The 17,936-nt window shown below is 32.4% G+C and overlaps 1 protein-coding gene across 4 annotated transcripts in view; it reads right to left on the reverse strand.

Moving 5' to 3' along the window:
- LOC131954214 (protocadherin Fat 4) overlaps positions 1-17,936 on the reverse strand; it is a 56,483-nt gene that overhangs the window by 13,542 nt on the left and 25,005 nt on the right. For all 4 annotated transcript variants that reach the window (XM_059317771.1, XM_059317770.1, XM_059317772.1 and 1 more), the window contains exons 18-43: positions 17,698-17,869; positions 17,399-17,538; positions 16,592-16,745; positions 16,271-16,404; positions 14,804-15,829; positions 14,568-14,672; positions 14,085-14,249; positions 13,772-13,909; positions 13,361-13,480; positions 12,967-13,066; positions 12,599-12,723; positions 11,586-11,676; positions 7,668-7,795; positions 7,322-7,420; positions 6,848-6,970; positions 6,206-6,388; positions 5,103-5,346; positions 4,643-4,912; positions 4,321-4,532; positions 3,780-3,962; positions 3,466-3,637; positions 3,041-3,138; positions 2,812-2,910; positions 1,919-2,090; positions 1,656-1,750; positions 1,291-1,431 (exon numbers count right to left, since the gene is read on the reverse strand). In XM_059317771.1, the coding sequence (XP_059173754.1) occupies positions 1,291-1,431; positions 1,656-1,750; positions 1,919-2,090; positions 2,812-2,910; positions 3,041-3,138; positions 3,466-3,637; positions 3,780-3,962; positions 4,321-4,532; positions 4,643-4,912; positions 5,103-5,346; positions 6,206-6,388; positions 6,848-6,970; positions 7,322-7,420; positions 7,668-7,795; positions 11,586-11,676; positions 12,599-12,723; positions 12,967-13,066; positions 13,361-13,480; positions 13,772-13,909; positions 14,085-14,249; positions 14,568-14,672; positions 14,804-15,829; positions 16,271-16,404; positions 16,592-16,745; positions 17,399-17,538; positions 17,698-17,869 (4,689 nt within the window). The remainder of the gene's footprint in view (positions 1-1,290; positions 1,432-1,655; positions 1,751-1,918; positions 2,091-2,811; positions 2,911-3,040; positions 3,139-3,465; positions 3,638-3,779; positions 3,963-4,320; positions 4,533-4,642; positions 4,913-5,102; positions 5,347-6,205; positions 6,389-6,847; positions 6,971-7,321; positions 7,421-7,667; positions 7,796-11,585; positions 11,677-12,598; positions 12,724-12,966; positions 13,067-13,360; positions 13,481-13,771; positions 13,910-14,084; positions 14,250-14,567; positions 14,673-14,803; positions 15,830-16,270; positions 16,405-16,591; positions 16,746-17,398; positions 17,539-17,697; positions 17,870-17,936) is intronic.

Here is a 17,936-nt window from a genome sequence, read left to right on the forward strand (position 1 = left end):
CAGGTGAGATGAATGAGTTCAGGTGAGATAGATGAGTTCAGGTGAGATAGATGAGTTCAGGTAAGATGGATGAGTGCATGTGAGATAGATGAGTTCAGGTGAGATGGATGAGTTCAGGTGAGATAGATGAGTTCAGGTGAGATGGATGAGTTCAGGTGAGATGGATGAGTTCAGGTGAGATGAGTTCAGGTGAGATGGATGAGTTCAGGTGAGATGGATGAGTTCAGGTGAGATGGATGAGTTCAGGTGAGATAGATGAGTGCATGTGAGATAGATGAGTTCAGGTGAGATGGATGAGTTCAGGTGAGATAGATGAGTTCAGGTGAGATAGATGAGTTCAGGTGAGATAGATGAGTTCAGGTGAGATAGATGAGTTCAGGTGAGATGGATGAGTTCAGGTGAGATGGATGAGTTCAGGTAAGATGGATGAGTTCAGGTGAGATGGATGAGTTCAGGTAAGATGGATGAGTGCATGTGAGATAGATGAGTTCAGGTGAGATAGATGAGTTCAGGTGAGATAGATGAGTTCAGGTAAGATGGATGAGTTCAGGTGAAAGAGATGAGTTCAGGTGAGATGGATGAGTGCATGTGAGATAGATGAGTTCAGGTGAGATGGATGAGTTCAGGTGAGATGGATGAGTTCAGGTAAGATGGATGAGTTCAGGTGAGATGGATGAGTTCAGGTAAGATGGATGAGTGCATGTGAGATAGATGAGTTCAGGTGAGATAGATGAGTTCAGGTGACATGGATGAGTTCAGGTGAGATGGATGAGTTCAGGTGAGATAGATGAGTTCAGGTGAGATGGATGAGTTCAGGTAAGATGGATGAGTGCATGTGAGATAGATGAGTTCAGGTGAGATAGATGAGTTCAGATGAGATAGATGAGTTCAGGTGAGATGGATGAGTTCAGGTAAGATGGATGAGTTCAGGTGAGATAGATGAGTTCAGGTGAGATAGATGAGTTCAGGTGAGATGAGTTTAGGTAAGATAGATGAGTTCAGGTGAGATAGATGAGTTCAGGTGAGATAGATGAGTTCAGGTGAGATAGATGAGTTCAGGTGAGATGGATGAGTTCAGGTGAGATGGATGAGTTTAGGTAAGATAGATGAGTTCAGGTGAGATAGATGAGTTCAGGTGAGATGGATGAGTTTAGGTAAGATAGATGAGTTCAGGTGAGATAGATGAGTTCAGGTGAGATAGATGAGCAGGTGAGATGGATGAGTTCAGGTGAGATGGATGAAACAATGGAATATATCATATTTTTTAAATGAATTCAACAAAGAGCTAACCTCTTGAGGAATCGTGTCAGACTTGGTTATATTAAATTCATAAAAAAGTTTTTCAAACACTGGAGGATATTCATTCACATCCAAAACTTCAACAGTGACTGTGGCCGTTGCAATTCTCTCAGGGGTCCCTGCATCTTTTGCCTGTAAAGAAATTAAACTGTGTTTTAGTGAACTTTTAAAAACTTTTGCCTGTAAAGAAATTAAACTGTGTTTTAGTGAACCTTTAAAAAGCACTGTGTATACTTAAATCAACTGATAGTTCTTCATAAATTTCCATAGGCATTTAATACACTTAACAGTACAAGTCTATACCTTTTAATATTTTGAAACAAAAATGTTACTGTAGAATGCTAAAGTTATCTTACCATAATGTGCAGGGTGTAATTTCTCTCCTTCTCTGCATCCAAGGGTCTCACCAGATTAATGCTACCAGTTTTCTCACTAACATTAAACTGTGGAACTATGTGGAAAAGATGTTATTATTAGGTCAACAGTTATCTTTAAAAAAAAAAGTAATCAAAAGAAATCAAAATTGTATGTCATAAAATTTTTTTTACTTATTTTACATAAACATTATTGAAGAATATGTATTGCGTGATGAGCAGTATTTCAAAAAAAAATTTCTTACATGCTTCACTATCTAGCAGCTCATAAGTGACAACATTATCAGTGGCGTCGTCATCATGGGCGTGCACACTGACCAGGTTGGGTTTGATCTGATTTTCTTCTACTAACACAGTGATGCTGTTGTCATCAAACACTGGGGCAAATTCATTCACATCATTTATCTCCACAATCACCTAAATCAAGGAAATATTTCTCAGCATTTATCTCCACAATCACATAAATCAAGGAGAATATTTCTTACCATTTATCTCTACAATCACCTAAATCAAGGAAAATATTTCTCAGCATTTATCTCCACAATCACCTAAATCAAGGAAAATATTTCTCATCATTTATCTCCACAATCACCTAAATCAAGGAAATATTTCTCAGCATTTATCTCCACAATCACCTAAATCAAGGAAATATTTCTCAGCATTTATCTCCACAATCACCTAAATCAAGGAAAATATTTCTCATCATTTATCTCCACAATCACCTAAATCAAGGAAAATATTTATCTCTACAATCACCTAAATCAAGGAAAATATTTCTCATCATTTATTTTCACAAAGACAAAATCAAAAGAAAATTTTTAACAATGTATATTTACATTTGCCAAATTCAAGAGAAGCCTAAATAAATCACTAAAAACATATTAACATTTTATTCATTGTATTGCTATTTTATTTGGATATTTTGAATTAAATGAAATTAAAAATTTAATAAGAGCATTAACTTGATGGATATTTGGACAAAGTCTTTCATCTATGCATGTATTTGGGCTTCATATATTTAGAAACTCATCATTTTGTTGAGAATGTATTTTGGGCTTTAAGATTTATATATATACTAGTTAAAAATTAACTTTATTTAGCGTAAGTAATAATGTTTAGTAAAACAAGTAAAACTGACCAACACTTTGGATGAGCCCTGTCCATCACTAGCTGAAACTATGAACACATAACTCTCTTTCACTTCCCTGTCCAGCGCTGAGGTTGTGGTTATTGTACCCTTGATGTTTAGAAAAATAATAGTTTAATACTTAGAGGTTCAGCATTGATTAACAAGAACAGTTTCAAACAATTGGGTTGAAACTGGTAACAAACTGTGTCCTTAAAGGAAAAAGAAAGCAAATACTTACATTTGTGCCAATTATTTTGAAAGGAACATCCTTTGTTATTATGGTATAGCTGATTTGATTGGATAGGTCAGATTTGGCTTCAACTCTACCAACAAAAGCTGCCATACGATACAGAAAGGGGTGAATCATTGTTTTCTTTAGTTAATGAGATTGAAAAGGGTTAACTAGATAAAATATTTTAAAACATAAGGTCTTTTTATATATTTTAAACAAATACATGATAATATTTAAAACATGTATACAGAGAGAAAGCTAAATCAGCTTAAAAAAATGAACAGAAGGATAGGATGATAAACATCATTTTGTTATGAGCCAATTTATCTTTACAAGGCTTTTAAGAGTTGTTTCTACTAGGTTTAGTATATATAAAAAGTGTATGTACTGTTGTTTCTACTAGATTTAGTATATATAAAAAGTGTATGTACTGTTGTTTTTGTTTTCATCAACATTAAAAGTGTAGCTGATATTGCTGAAACTGATGACTACTGCTCCCATAATACGAATCACTAGTGTTGCGTTGGCAGTCTTGTGGTCTGTTCCTCCATCAATTGCCAAGATGGTCACTTTTAAAGTATTGTTAGGAAGAACTTGATTGCCCTTTCAAACATAAAGGAAGATGCGCTTTATAAGATTGAGCTCATCTATTAAAATAATTTAAATGTTATTTTTTTAGAAAACTTAAATTACAATTAATTAATGGCTAATTTTTTGGTTTTTAACAATAAGTCTATTTATTTACCATCTTTTTTAAATCAATATTTTTTTTCAGAGTAAGGAAGCCCAAATCAGAAACATTAATGAAATCACTTCCATTGCCAGCAAGGCTAAATGTAACCTTCCCATTAATCCCAGTATCATTGTCCCTGGCAGAAATCTGGCCAATGACTGAGCCCATTTTTGATTTGTCAGGTATAAAATCAAACTGTGGAAAGTTTATTTTTTACTGATGATTTTTTTTTCAAACATTTTAATAATTAAAATTTAAGCAAATAGTTGTATTTTAATGTACTTAAACTGATGGTTATCGAACATAAATAAAAACAAGTTATATCAATAAATACTTAACTTGTTTTCATTTATCATTTGTTATTAAACATAATTTTAAAGTGTGTTAAAAATATAATCATTAACTGTAATGTCTATGATATTTTACAGATAGTATCAAATATTCTTCAAAACTATTGTAACAAGAATTTAAAATTTGCACAATTCTACTAGTGAATTTTAAAATACAGAAATCAATGATTGCACAGAAATGACTGAAAGTTTAGTCTACAAACCGTTGCAGACTGAACTCCACAGACGTCATTATAGCAGATCTCAGGGGGATATCTATTTACACCAATAACATTAATGTGAAGTTTGGCTTGTGTAACACAGGGTAGGTCTCCGCCATCAGTCGCATAAACATTTAAGTCATACGCCACACCTGACGGTGCTTTTAGCAGAGTTATATTCCCTGTCTGTGAAATATGAAGCCACAGATCTGCAGCTGGATGAAAAAAACATTAAAAAGATTTGTTAAGTTTCATTAATCAGTTGTAAATCAAACATTAGAAAGCTGTGTTAACATAAGACTCCAGTATTTCAACGTGCAGCTACCTGTGTTGTTGATGTAATATGAAACAGCCCCATTGGCACCAAAGTCTGCATCACTGGCATTTAGCTGACCAATAAAATCTCCCGCCTGACCAGTCTCGCTAACACTGAAAGTGAGGGAGGCAGGATCCCACTCCGGACAGTGGTCATTGACATCTGTGATGTTGATGATGACCACGGCATAGCTGAAGCCATTTACAAAATCAGTGGCTGTAGCATTTAATGTTAGCGAAGATATTTTCCCTTCAAGACGCCCAGTCACTTTTATAACTCCTGAAATAACAGAACTTGTTTGGGTCTATGGAACATGATGATTTTTTTTAAAAACTATTTTATATGTTATATTAATTTTTTCACTTTTACATTTTAGACACATTTAACAAAATTAAAGAGATTTTTGTCATCATCAATATGATATCACTATTGATATTGCATTAGTGAAAGAAAAAGAAAATATTTTAACCTGTGATGCTGTCAATAGCAAACATGTCTGAACCAACAAGGGAATACAATGTAATGCCACCACTTGTGTCATTATCCAGCGCATCTAGTTTACCAACAGTATAGCCTATTTGAGCATCTTCAGGTACAGAAAATATGTAGGAACTTTTCTTGAACACTGGCTTCTCATCATTGACATCTGTGATATTTACAACAATGCTGGCATTTGCAGAAAAGCCCTTGCCATAATCATCCGTAGCAATGACCTGAACAACAAATATACTTTCACTTTAAAAATCATTCTTATAGGTTTGGAACAATAAACAAATACACTTTTACTTAAAAGATCATTCATATGGATTTGGAACAATAAACAAATATACTTTTACTTAAAAGATCATTCATACGGATTTGGAACAATAAACAAATATACTTTTACTTAAAAGATCATTCTGATAGGTTTGTAAAGATCAACCAAATTATTGTTTGAATGAAGGCTACATATTGATTAAATTACTGCACTAATATATATTTATTTTATATTAAAATAGTTAACTTATTATTCTATTGAGATCAGTTATTACTAGATTTTATCTTGAGTTATACCATCGCATTTAATAAATCAGCATAAGTGAACAGCTATCTTAAGATAGTATTTATTGTTTTCTTTTTCCTTTTGTGCTGTCGTGGAATGAGAAATCTTTCACTTCCCCTGCTTGTGTGTTTTTTATTTTAATAGGTTCTTAGTTAGTTGTATTCTGTTTCATGATTTTAGTATTGTTAATGTTTAATTTGAGTTCAACCCCATTAGCAAAAGAAATAAGTACAATTATTTATAGATAATGGGACAGCATGGCCTAACGGTAGAGAGCTAGACTGCTAACCTGAGAGTCTAAAGTTCAAATCCAGATTCAAATCAGTGGAACATCCCTGAGTCCACACAGCTCTGACAGGTACCCAACTTACGTTAGGAAAACAAAGGCAGCATAGTGCTGACCACACTTTTCCTTCATATGCCAATGTCTCTTAATCATACAAACTCTACTTCATCTGCTCCTTGTGTCTTAGGCACAAACGGAAAATGATTATGATGATTTATAGATAGGAAAAAAACCATTTAATTACCATCACGTTGTAAACAGAATTTGTTTCTCTATCCAAATGATCTTGTACAGTTAAAAATCTCACAAATAGTTTTCCAGTAATAGGGTCAATACTAAAAAATGAACTATTGTCTGCCAGTTTAAATCTAACTGTTTCTCTCCCATACTCTGGGCCATCATCATCAGACACAGTTATTGCTGGGGACTAAAAGAAACATCTTTGTTCTTTGTAGTTTAATCAAATGTGTATGTATTAGAAAATATATCATTACAAAATTAACAATTTGTTTTTAACATCTATAGTGGTAAAGTTGTTCTAAAATTAAGCTTTTGTTTTACAAGAAAACTTAAATACCCAATACTCTTCAGCCTCTAAAATGCCAGAAATGGCTAAAAATATATGCTAGTGTAAGCTACTAAAATGTTAGATTACCAACTTGGAAATAATCTAATAATTGTGGCCAGCTGTAAGTCAGCTTGCCAGCTTGGATATAAAAGAAGCAAAAAAAAACTGCTACCAGCTGAATGTTAGCTGTTACAAATGTTAAGATTGCCAGATTGGATGAGAAAGAAGTCAAGAAAACTGTTAACAGGTGTAAGTTATTGCAGAAGTTTGTTTATTATATTGCCGAGCTGAATGTAAAAGAAGCCAAGAAGTTGTTACCAGCTGTATCTCTGTTGCGTTTTTAGCGTTCTCCTTTACTTGCCCAGTGAAGAGACTTTGTGAAAACACAGGAGGGTTGTCGTTGATATCCATCACTGTAACAAATATGGTGCAGGTGGAGGTCTGAAAGTAGACAGAATTGCTCCAATATAAAAACTGTAGGGTTTACATAAAATATTTGCATCACTATGTGATTGATGATAATTACAACATGTATGCTACTGGGGCAAGCTGGAATAACATGTTTTTTTAATTAACTAATTTTCAAACACATTAATGAATTTTCTATTTTAAAATTTCAACACACGCCAAAAAAGGAATACTCATTAATATTGATGAGCTTTTATTTTGAACAGATATTTTTATTGACTCATCCTGTGGTAAACACATAACAACACTTAAAATCCCATTAGATACAATGCTCAGGTAATAAGCCACCTTAATTACACACCCCAAGGCTACTGATGTACCTACATGTAGGATGTCACTAGCTTCAACCTTCAACTGAATTTGAGCAACTCCATTAGATAGAAGAAGTTCTCTGTCCAGAGACTTTACAACTTGAACATACACCTAAATTTTAAAAATAATTAAAATAAAATGTTTATTTGAAAAAACAAATTAACAAAAACAATAATTGGCTAAAGTTATTATATAATTATATATAATTATACTAAAAAGTGTTATTAAAAATGAAATGGTTTTCTTAAATATTTATATTGCAGACATAAAAAATTGACTTCAATCAACTATGCTCCAAATGTTAACAAATATTATTTTCTCAATCCCTGTGTAATAACAACATTCACATCCAACTTACATTATTTGAACTGTCTTTTATTAATGTAAATGAACAATTTGTATCTTCTGTCAGGGAGTATTCAACAACAGAATTGTTGCCAATATCCTTGTCATAAGCTGTTATGTTTAAACTTGATCCACTGATACCTGCAAGGATTCAATAAAAAATAAAATTTAGCAGAAAAGGAAACAAAACACTGTAAATGCTATTCCAGTAATCTTTGTTTAATACAACCACTTTTTTATTGCATGTTTTTATCCGGTTAAATTCGTTACATTCATCAATATTGTTCTATTAGATGTCTAGTCCTGGTTATCTAGTAGCCTATACTTTCTAAATATTGTCTTTTTATCCACTGTCTGTTATGTAGCGTCTCTATCTACTGCTGAGGTAAACAAATGTCTGTGTTATACAAATGTATCTAGTGTCTGTCCTATCCTAAATATATATAATAAAACACGAAATGCTCAGGATATACATTTGTCTGTTTTGCTCAATTTATATTAATATGTTAGTGTATAAGTATCTATTTTGTGTTACCTAAACTCCTAAATGAAATATCAGGTAGAAGACTAAACAAAGAGAGAAGCTTGCTCTTTTAGAGATTCAAATTTTATAAAGCTTGGTTCATCTGATGTAAATAAATTGTTCTTTTGTAACCATCCAATATATTTTGTATAGTAGGCCTATCTTAATTATAAGAAATTGTGTGTTCAGTTGTAAAAAAAAAATGAAGAACTTTCTATGCATATTTATTCTAAAATTATAATAAATATAGTTGATAAATTTTAAGGATGTTGAAAATATTTTAAATAAAAATTAAATTATGATTATCACAACATGACAAAGATGAATAAGTAAAAATGAATATGTGCCCATTCCTTTATTTTTACTGTGAAATAAATAGTTTACTTTTACTAGTTCAATGATATTTATAATAAGTATCAATGACGGCAGTACTGGACAGTTAAATTGGAAGACTGGTATTAACAAGATTCTACACAAAACAACAAATGGCAAAAGAATTGTTTGTCAACAGTAAAGATAGAATCAGGAGAACAAATTATTTGGGGCAAATTATAAACATTTGTTTAATGTGATAGTGATGGAAATTAAACCATTCCTTTTTTTTTTTAAACTGATTAGTCAACATCTCTATTAGGAAACAAAATAATATGTGAAAACAAATCACCAGTTAAGAATTCATAAAAATAAAATCTGGTTATCTTGTAAAGGAATAAATCAAAGATCAATGGCTCATAAACAGCTATATAAACTTGTTATAATTACTTTAGAATTATTTATATCTGCCAATGATTTTTATATTGTTTAGGCTTCTATCTATATCCAGATATATTTAATATTAAGCAAGTACATTAACAAAGTTTCAAATTTTAATTTCAAAGAACAAATGATTTCCTGGTTTAAAGGGTTTTTCGACAATAGTCTTGTTTTACAATTGATTCAACAATAAAAAAATAAGATGCAAAACTGTACTTCAAAACATAAAAGTCTGTTTATGTGAATTTATTAGTTAAAAAACAATTTTAAAATTTACATTGCAGGGTTTTAATTTAGCAACAAAGATTTTATTTCAAAAGTAGAAATGTGACACGCTCTGTTGTTACTGTTTCTCTGGCATAGTGCACAGATACGAGGTACGATCTGTGACAGTGTCACCATGACATGTACTGGTCCTCATCTTGATCCCTGATTCATACAACGCCAGCACGATGCAATGTTTGTTGTCAGACACATGGCCGTACGGCTCCGAGTCTGCCCAATCAAAAAATGTAACAGGGAGATCACTGCCATGGTAAACCCAGTGGTCGCTGGTAGCCTCATCATGACCACTGATAAAAATGCTAAATGTATCGTCCAGGTTATGTTCGAGGAATTGTTTGATGAAATCAAACTGGGCAGTGTCCACAATCCTGGCTAGCTGTCCACCCATGGCAGCACAAGTCTCAACAGCTTTGTCTGCAGTGAACCCCTGGCCCTCACATTGGGGAACCTGAAACACATTTTAAACCTCAATCTACAAGCTTCACTTTTAGCTGGTACATTGCAAAGTCAATTCAAAGAATATGCTCAATTTTTTTTAACAGTTTGAAATCGCTGGCAGTGTGAGTAATAAAGAAAAAAAATTATTTATTAGATTTTTTAAAATCTGATTTACTTTAGGCTTAAAAAAAAATTAACCTAAATCAAAGCTTTTGAAAAAATTAACTTTAAATAGGCTTTCTAAAACAAACCTAAATAAAAGCTTTCAAAAACAAACTTAAATAAAAAGCTTTAAAAAACAAACCAAAATAAAAGCTGTCTAAAACATTTACCTTAAAAAGTCTGTATCTGTTTCCATCATACACGTCCGAGCTGAAGAACAAGATGTTTTTGTACAGGTCATTCTCCTGGTGTAGAGAAGTTTGGCCAGATTCCAGCAAGTGCAGCTGAGAGCCAACTTTCTGGAGTTCATTGAGCAGATAGGTTGTGCTTGTTTGACCCACGTTGAAAACTTTGATGCTGGATGTGTAGTGGAAGTTCTCACTGTTTTGCTTGACACCATATCCATCACACATGTAAATGGTGTCTGGCTGATGAGGATACATCCATTGCATGGACAGGTAAGACGGAGAATACGAATCTTTTGCGATAACTTTTGAAATAAATGCTGACACCATTTCCACATAATGATTAAATTCATCAGGAGTTGAGGAATTGTACTTGGCTATTTCTGTTGAAGAAATAAAATAAACAATCACTAAACTGTGCCTATAACTGCCTTAAATTAATAAGTTAAATATTTTTTTAATTTTATAAGAAAAACTTTCCAGATTAAGCTATGGAAAAAAAAGTTAAATATAAAATACGGTCTAACCTTCAAATGGTCCACCTCTTCTGGATTGTGAAATGACTAAAGTGGTTAAATATTTGAGCTCTGTGGCAGCAGGGGAAAAGGAGCAATTAATCATGACAGACTTTGTCTGGCCTGACATGACAAAATTGGGAGTTGCTGAGATCGTTAGTCCATGATCTGAAAGCATGGATCATTCATGCAACACTCTGAAACTAACTCTGCCTCGACTTATTTCTTTTTTAAGAGACAAAAATGGTTGTTTAAATAATCATAAAAAAATAGTTTGAAACAGCGATATTATGATGACATCCGGAGAAGGACTTTAGTATTCTTTTAGACATACAATTTAGACATAGAATTCAGTAAAAACATTTTCATAACGGGAAAAAGATATTTTAAAACATTTCTATCTTTATGTTTGTAACGAAAAAATATACTGAACAGGTTTTATATTTGAAAATGTATTAAAATTTGTGTAATTGCTAATTCAGTATACAATTCTATTCAGCAAAAAATGTGAAGGAAGAAGAAACTATTATTACTTGATGTACTTTACAACCTCGGTATGTCAGAAATGTTAAATCATTTGTTGAACTGTTTGTTTAACATGTTACAGCTTGAAGTAACATACACAGTTCATAAACTGGACATTTTTTTGGGAAGGTTCTGGGGTGGGAGGTGTTGGGGTGATCCAAACTCTTTATGCATACAATAATTTTACTCATGTTTTAGAAAGGTACCTTTAGAAAGATGGTCTACAGCTAATACAAACAAAATGCACGTAAATTAAGACAATTTTTTAAAAAATATCAGTGACATGAAACAAAATTAACCTCTAATCACAAACACAATTAGTTAAAAGTTCAGCAACATTTCAACATTAAAAAAATTATATAACTTTTAAAACCATATTAGTTTTATATTACAAATAGTTTTTGCAATGACAAAACATACACTAGGTATATTCATAAAAATTATGTAGATTATAAAACTGCTAAATGGGCAAGTATAAAAATACTAAACAACATATTGAGAAGAGTCATCTATACTGTGTTAAACTCCATTGAAAGCTATCTTACCTTCCGTTACATTCCAGTAGTAGTTTTGTAGTGGAAAAGTTGGCGCTTGATCATTAACATCAAGGACAGTAACTCTGATATCTTTTGTGGCCTTATAAGATAGAAGCAATGTTAGGCTAACTAAATGTATATTTTAAAATTGTAGGCCTGTAGTGCTTTAATCAGCATCCCACATCCAGACCCAACTAAATTTGTATTAGTTTTAATGGCATAGTTTATTTGTATTAGTTTAATGGCATAGTTTCTCCCAAATAAATTTGTATTAGTTTTAATGGCATAGTTTCTCCAACTAAATTTGTATTAGTTTTAATGGCATAGTTTCTCCAAATAAATTTGTATTAGTTTTAATGACATAGTTTCTCCAAATAAATTTGTATTAGTTTTAATGGCATAGTTTCTCCCAAATAAATTTGTATTAGTTTTAATGGCATAGTTTCTCCAAACTAAATTTGTATTAGTTTTAATGGCATAGTTTCTCCAAACTAAATTTGTATTAGTTTTAATGGCATAGTTTCTCCAACTAAATTTGTATTAGTTTTAATGGCATAGTTTCTCCCAAATAAATTTGTATTAGTTTTAATGGCATAGTTTCTCCATCTAATGAGATGAGAATGTACTTATACTCAAATAGTTTATTAACTTTTCCTTAAATTAAATTCTACTTGACTAATTTTTTAAGATAGTGGGTTTAAAACTTTTTTCAATTGTATAAATTAATTCAAAGAAGAAAAAAACTAACAAAACTACAGTGCAAATAATACATAATGCATTTTCCTATTTGCTTATGGGATAATTTTAATTTAAAATAGTTGCAAAATATTTCTTTGAAACTGTTATGTGGTTTTTTTCAACATGTGGATTAATCTTTCGATAATTTCAATGCCATATTCAAATTATCAATTTAAACTACATTTTAGAAGGTTTAGATTTGCATTAAAAATATCTTAAAACTAAATGTCCATACAATGAAACAAAAGTTATAACAAAACAATAGGCCAACATATGACACTTACATTATGTTGAGCAGAATCTACAACAGTTACTCTGAGTGAATATTCATCCACCCTCTCCCTGTCCAGGACATCTTCCAGGTTGATTTGCCCAGTCCTTGTATTTATTGAGAATGGATTTCCTTTTGCTGATGTAGAATAAACAAAATATGTGTGTCATATTAAAATGTGTGAGAGGGTGGGGCTTGGTGGGAGAACATGGAATAGGGTATTTGGTGCAAGTGTTTGTGTCATGGTTTAAAAAATATTTTGCATTGTATTCCAAACCAACCAATCATTGATAGATAGTTTTGGGAAAATATGAAAAAATTACTGACAATTAATGACTGAATAGTTTGTATGTGTTAAAGATAAAACTGAGTGATACATACACACAGGTGAGAGAATGTCCAAAAAGTATTCCAGCTTTCCTGCATCCAGTGAATCTCTGTCTTTGGCACTGACTCTGCCAATTTCTCTCGGGTATGAGTCCTTCAAATATTCCACATGATATACATTAACGTGAATTGTCATGTGTGTGTGCCAATAACTTATTGCTTTATCAAAAATTTTTATATTTTATACAACCCACTCCTTGGTTATATATAGAGAGTGTGTATGTGTAAATGTCACAAAGACACACACATGTGTGTTGTTTACACTGATTACACTGTTTACATTGTTTACACTGTTTACATTGTTTACACTGATTACACTGTTTACACTGTTTACACTGTTAACACTGTTTACACCGTTTACATTGTTTACACTGTTTACACTGTTTACCTCAGAAACATTGAGCCACAGGAGACCAGGGTCATCAAATGTTGGAGAGTTGTCATTAGCATCCAGCACGTGAACCACAACCCTCACAGAAGTGTTGAAGATACCATCTGTCACAACAACCTACAGAGTAAAGATGGTTTAAATTTAACAAAAATTCAAAATATAAATGGCTGACATTTGAACCCTGGGACAGCTAGCTTGTTGGCTGAACCTGATCTTAAAAAGGCTATTCGGAGTTATGTACCTAAACCCCCCACACACACACCAGGCAGAGTTATGTCCTTAAAATCCCCACACCTAATGTTATTATGTAGCTATGACAAGCAGGATATATGTGGGATCTTCTAACTTTACTTCATCAACTATTGATATTTTTTCACAATATAACAAATTATTAAAGGAAAAACGTACATAAAAAGAATATATCCCACTCAATTCCTTTGCCATGCCCTCATAATCAATAGGTTTCTTCAAAGCAATAACGCCAAATTCATTGACAGAAAACGACCCTGCTGACGTATCATTTTCATTGCTGATGCTGTAAGACAGCTGAAAATAAATTCATAAAACAAGTGGATAATAAAAAGCATGATGTCTACAACACTGTTAATTAGCTAATTAATAAAGAGATGTTAAACTTATAATAATAAACTTCTTTTAAGAACAAAATGCCTGCAACAATTTCAATAGTTGTATCAAATTTTAATCAATAAATAAAACTTACAGATGCGTGTAAATCTTTATCTGTTGCACTGACAGTGAGGTCAATTGAAGTCCCCATTAAATGAACTGGATCTCCTGGCTTAGCATCCTCACCTATTTCACCTTCAAATTTAGTGCTAAGGAACGTGGGAGCTTCGTCAGGTACATCTGTTAATCTTATAATTACCTAGAGCGTTGTTAAAAATAGTGAAACCACATAAAGGTTATAAGTTTACTTAGATGTTTTTATGCTAAATGGTAAGAGTTAATGTGTATTGTGGGAAATATTGTCTTAAAATAAACATTAAAATTAGGTCACTGAACATGTTACCAATTTGGTTCTTCATACAAGATTCACTAATCACTGCATTTTTAATTGTATGTAATAAAATGTAGCTAAACCATTTTAAAATTTTACATAATTAAAGTGTAGTGAAAACCATTTTTAAATTTTCAGTAATTAAAGTGTAGTAAAAACAAGATTCATTAGGCAAAAAAAATTTACCTGGACAGTGGCAGTCTCCTGAGAGCTTGATTTTACAGCTTCAATCAACAAGTTATATTTTTCTATAGTCTCTCTGTCCAGCTTATTCCTCACAAACAATGTTCCCTGTGATAAATGTTTTCAGTTGTAAAATAAAGATAAATTCAAAAATATTTAGACCCATTTTTTTTTAAATATCAAGTTATAAATAGCTGGAAACCAAAAATTTGACCACTAAATAAAAAAAAAATATTTACATTTTTAGCGTCGATGTAAAAATCGTTAGTGTCATTGTCTGATGTAATCGTGTACTGCAAATCAATGTCCCCTTTGTTTGTGTTCAGGTCAATTACAGTGTAGTTTATTGGTGAAGATTCATTTATCCAAACATTGACAAAAGCTGGGCAGAAGGCCAGGATGTCATCTGTTCGCACAACAACTGTGAGCTCAGCGTTGGAGCAGACATCTCCACTGCAAGCTGCTAAAGCTATTGAATACTGGCTGGCATTTAGGGGTCTTGTAACCCTCAATAATCCCGATGTTTTGTTTATTGTGAAGTAACTTGTCATGTTGAGAAGTTTATACTCCACCGGCTCGTCCCCCTTGCTTGCCACTGTTGTAACTTCACGAGAGAACGCCTGGACGTTGAAGTTGCAGGTGGTGGACTGAGTCAGGTAGACCACAGGAAATGGGAGAGGCCATTGCGGAGCCTCGATTACATTTTTAACATTAACGGTTACCCTGGCTGTTGCTGACAGTGCAGAAACGGATTGGTCAGCCACCACAGCGGTCAGCGTGTACGTCTGTTGTGATTCATAATTAAGAGACTTTGCAAGCACCAAATTTCCATCACTACTTCCTAGCATGAACACTTTATCTGGGTCGCCACCTTGGATACTAAAGCTAAGCCTGCCTGAGGAACCAGAATCTGGGTCGCGGGCATGTAGCGACCCAATCAAACTTCCAATAGTTAAATTCTCATTGACTTCAAAAACAAATTCAGATGTCCTGTTATTCTGGGTATCTACAAACTCTGGCGCTGTGTTGGAATCTACAATATTGACAACAAGTGTTGTAGAGTTGTATCTTGGTGGAGTGCCGTGATCGCTGACCCATACATCAACATTGTATGTCTGTTTTTCACTTCGGTCAAAGACACCAGCTGTAGTGACAGCTCCTGTGCTTCTATTAATGATAAATTTTCCATCAGTTCCATCGACCAAGAAAAATGTGAAGCCTTCATTGCTACGATCAAGATCTGTGGCCTTCACTGTGTAGACGAGCTGAAAATGTATTTAAAAGCATAATTGAGCTGTGCCATTTTATTTTGAGTTTTGTTTCTTTGAAGTATTTCTCATTTTTATAAAACAGACTTCAAGGTGTATTCCATTAACAAAATTATGATTAAAACCAAATTTAAAAGAAATGCTCATATAATTATATTCAGATTGAGAAATTTACTACTTGCTCATAAAAAACACTACTTTTTTAGTAAATCAAATAACACAAAAAATTAGTAAAAATTAAAAATCAACAAAGAAATTAACATAAACGCAAATTAACAGGCATGAAAACAGTTCAGCAAAATTTTAGCATACTTTTGCCTCTGCCCTTTAAAAGTTATTTAAAAAGTTTACTCAACTTTTGCTATTAAAACTATAATTACCGTTGAAATTGAAAAATCTTTTTAAAATTTAGTAAACTTAATAAATAGGTTGACCTACCTGGTCAACAGGTGTGTTTTCTGGTAAGTTTATTGGACCAATTGAATCTATATTAGGTGAGTTATCATTAACATCCAAAACATGGATTGTTATAGTTGCAGTATCTATATTGCTCCCATCCGTTACATTAACATCTGAATGAAAATAATTTAATTTCATTGTTATATACATATACAATCAATGCTGCTAAAAATATTATATATATATATGTATATATATATATATATATATATATATATATATATATATAGGCGTATAATGGGACGGGAGGTCACTCTTGAATATCTTTGTAAAAAAATATGCAATCATTCTACAACTTACCAAATACTATAATATCATTTATTTCTGCATCCAATGTGTTGCATACAACAGTTCCATTTGGGAGAACAAAACAAGATAAAGCTGCAGCTGGTATAGGGTATACTTGTCCGTAGGTTAACAAATTGTCTGGGGTGTCTGGGTCTGTTGCTTTCAGCTGAATGTTCAACAAATAATTTTTTAATGTTTATAATTACATGCTAACTTAAATCTCATAAGGAGCAAGGTATAGATAGTTTTAATGTCTGCTTGTAAAAATATGTTACTGAATAAATTACAGTAACTAAGAAATAAACCAGTAATTTATTACACTGGCATTAACTGCTTTTTAATCATTTCTAAGCAGTTTTCACTTGAAAGTTTATTAAACAATTATTATAAGGGTGAAGATACAACCTCTTTTAGAATTTGTGATAAAAAGATGTGAGACATGGACAAATTATATGGGTCATTGGAGATGTGGGACAGGGACAAATTATATGGGTCATTGGAGATTTTGGACATGGACAAATTATATGGGTCATTGGAGATTTTGGACATGGGCAAAGTATACAGGTCATACAATGTTAAAAATATTCAAACAACCTCAGCAGCTGATACAAATTTATTGTCAAGGGAATACAAGATCTTGTTGGTTGATATAGAGTGAAACAAGCTGCTATTTTATTACAATACCCTGATGTACACTCTCCAGTCTAGTATTGTGCATGTCACAAACACAATAACCCAGTCAGTGTCACAAAAGAGCACTGTATCACAAACAAAATCACAACAGTATCACTGATATATAATTATCATAAATAAATTTACCTGCAATATAGTTGTATTGTTTTTCTGGTTTTCTTTTAATGAAACTTCGTAGTTTTTTTGTGAGAATTTTGGTGAAACAAGAATAATTTCTGTAATGGCTACAGTAAATGTAGTGAAGCTGAACTTGTGTGGGTTTCCTCCTGAGAACAACAGATTAAATTTAAATATATAAAAAATTAAAACATTTTTTGGGTGGAAAAATTAAAATTTAACCAGCTTTTGTATTGATAAAATTACAATGTTTATAATAAACATGTTATTTTACCTTAAAAGTAAAATTTAAAAAAAAAGAAACTTACCATCTTCTACTAATACAAAGAGATCATAGCTCTGTTTTATGTTGTAGTCAAGACAATGATCACATGCTAAGGTTATCTCCCCTGTAGCTGAGTTTATACTAAAGTTGGAGGCTGGAACTAGAGAGTATGTTAACACACCATCTGCGCCCCTGTCCTTGTCTGTAGCTTTAACCTGAATGAAATGTCTCAGTTACATTTTTACTTGGCTAGCCTTTTTGTTCACTACCTAAACAAAAATA

Source organism: Physella acuta, unplaced genomic scaffold (assembly GCF_028476545.2).
Source record: "Physella acuta isolate Inbredline_101_S28 unplaced genomic scaffold, ASM2847654v3 ptg000979l, whole genome shotgun sequence".
Lineage (NCBI taxonomy): Eukaryota > Metazoa > Mollusca > Gastropoda > Physidae > Physella > Physella acuta.